This window comes from Limulus polyphemus, unplaced genomic scaffold (assembly GCF_000517525.1).
Source record: "Limulus polyphemus unplaced genomic scaffold, Limulus_polyphemus-2.1.2 Scaffold6722, whole genome shotgun sequence".
Classification (NCBI taxonomy): domain Eukaryota; kingdom Metazoa; phylum Arthropoda; class Merostomata; order Xiphosura; family Limulidae; genus Limulus; species Limulus polyphemus.
This window is the reverse complement of record NW_013672332.1, coordinates 29882-31842: the sequence shown is the minus strand read 5'-3', so window position 1 is coordinate 31842 and position 1961 is coordinate 29882. Positions and strand designations below refer to the sequence as shown.

Below are 1961 nucleotides of genomic sequence, written 5' to 3'. Positions count from 1 at the left end.
GATAGAGAAAAATATTAAAATAAAACACTTGAAGAGAGCGCAAACTAAACGTTAAAACATGAGTAGTGCCAAACAAGAAGTGATAGTCTGGTAGAATGGAATAGAGGTAGTCCCATGCATAACAAGAGTGTGTGGCACTTTCATTGGTGGAGGGTTGTTACATGAGAGATACATTGGAATGAGTCATTTCCAATGGATGGGAGACACAAGGCTTGTGGCATGTTTAAACAAATTTGTTTTTCATATAGAGGGCAGCACTGAATGAGAATAGCTATTTGTGTGAAAGGAGGTAATTTACAGTATCAGAACCAATATGTTATGACCTCAATAGCTTTCCATAGATAGGATCTAAAAAAGCTAAGAGTGATGTGTTCAATAAATGGTGTAAAGACAGAATGCACGATGATAAAGATAAAATTACCCACTTTTATGCAAGTGACTAATCAGTTTTTACATCAGCAATTCACTTCAGTTGTTCATTCTGTAAAAATACAATCAAATAATTAGAAATACCCCAACTATATAATTTTTATTGCTTTTAGTTCCTGCTGGTGCATAATTATTATTCTTTCATGATGATCAATAAATAGCATTATTTTATTTCACACATTTTTATTTATAGGGATTTCTTTATAGGACATGTTATTTGTTTGATAGAAGTTATAGCAGTAGTCTTATTCACTTCTTTCATTTTATTGTTTGATCTTATTATTTACAGTTCTATAATACTTTAAATACAACATTCTAATAATAACTTACTTATTTGTTAACTATTTCATAAAATGCTGCAAAAATCAAATTTCTTTATAACTTGTTTTCAGTCTACTCTTCTTAATTGTCTTTTAGTATATACATTATTAGTCTTATTGGTGCTGGCCAGGTAATATCTGTAAAACAAAATACGAAGGTAACTCCAACTTATAGTAAACATTCAGCAATGTATTAGTCATATAAAATGTGATCCACAACCATGCAGGTCTCTTAACTTGTTCTCTCTTAAAAGATTTATTTCTCCAATAGAGTATATCTGTATAACATATTACCATGTAGAAAAAGTAATGTAGGGTACAACTTTACAGTTTTAAGAAAATGGATGGTGAATATTTGAAGGATTTGGTGAATAGCTTCTATTTGTTGCTTTTTTTTTCTATTCCTTCATATTCCACAATTTATTTACATTATATTCTGGATATGCAAAAATGTGACATCTCTTTTGTTTTCTCAACATTCAGAACATTAAGTTACAAGGAATTTATTATATGACACATAAATATCTAAGCAGCTGTTTCAAGAAGCTTTAGTGTGCTTACAAAGTTTATTAATACCTAGAAGTTTATAACTCAACTTATGAAGATATAGGCCAACTCAGTCAGCAGCTATATCAGGAAGCTTTAGAATGTGCTTACAAAGTTTATTAATACCTAGAAATTTATAACTCAACTTATAAAGATGTAGGCCAACTCAGTCAGCAGCTATATCAGGAAGCTTTAGAATGTGCTTACAAAGTTTATTAATACCTAGAAGTTTATAACTCAACTTAAAGATACAGGCCAATTCAGTCAGCAGCTATATCAGGAAGCTTTAGAATGTGCTTACAAAGTTTATTAATACCTAGAAATTTATAACTCAACTTATAAAGATGTAGGCCAACTCAGTCAGCAGCTATATCAGGATGCTTTAGAATGTACTAATAAAATTGATTAATACCTAGAAGTTTATAACTCAACTTATGAAGATATAGGCCAACTCAGTCAGCAGCTATATCAGGAAGCTTTAGAATGTGCTTACAAAGTTTATTAATACCTAGAAATTTATAACTCAACTTATAAAGATGTAGGCTAACTCAGTCAGCAGCTATATCAGGAAGCTTTAGAATGTGCTTACAAAGTTTATTAATACCTAGAAGTTTATAACTCAACTTAAAGATACAGGCCAATTCAGTCAGCAGCTATATCAGGAAG

The 1961-nt window shown here is 30.7% G+C and overlaps 1 protein-coding gene across 1 annotated transcript in view; it reads right to left on the bottom strand.

Moving 5' to 3' along the window:
* Positions 1 to 743: 743 nt before the first annotated feature.
* The window catches only part of LOC111089595 (testis-expressed protein 47-like), a gene marked incomplete at its 5' end in the record, with an annotated part of 17634 nt that continues 16416 nt past the window's right edge, over positions 744 to 1961 (bottom strand). The window contains one exon of the mRNA XM_022402398.1: positions 744 to 887. Within this exon, the coding sequence (XP_022258106.1) occupies positions 832 to 887 (56 nt within the window). The remainder of the gene's footprint in view (positions 888 to 1961) is intronic.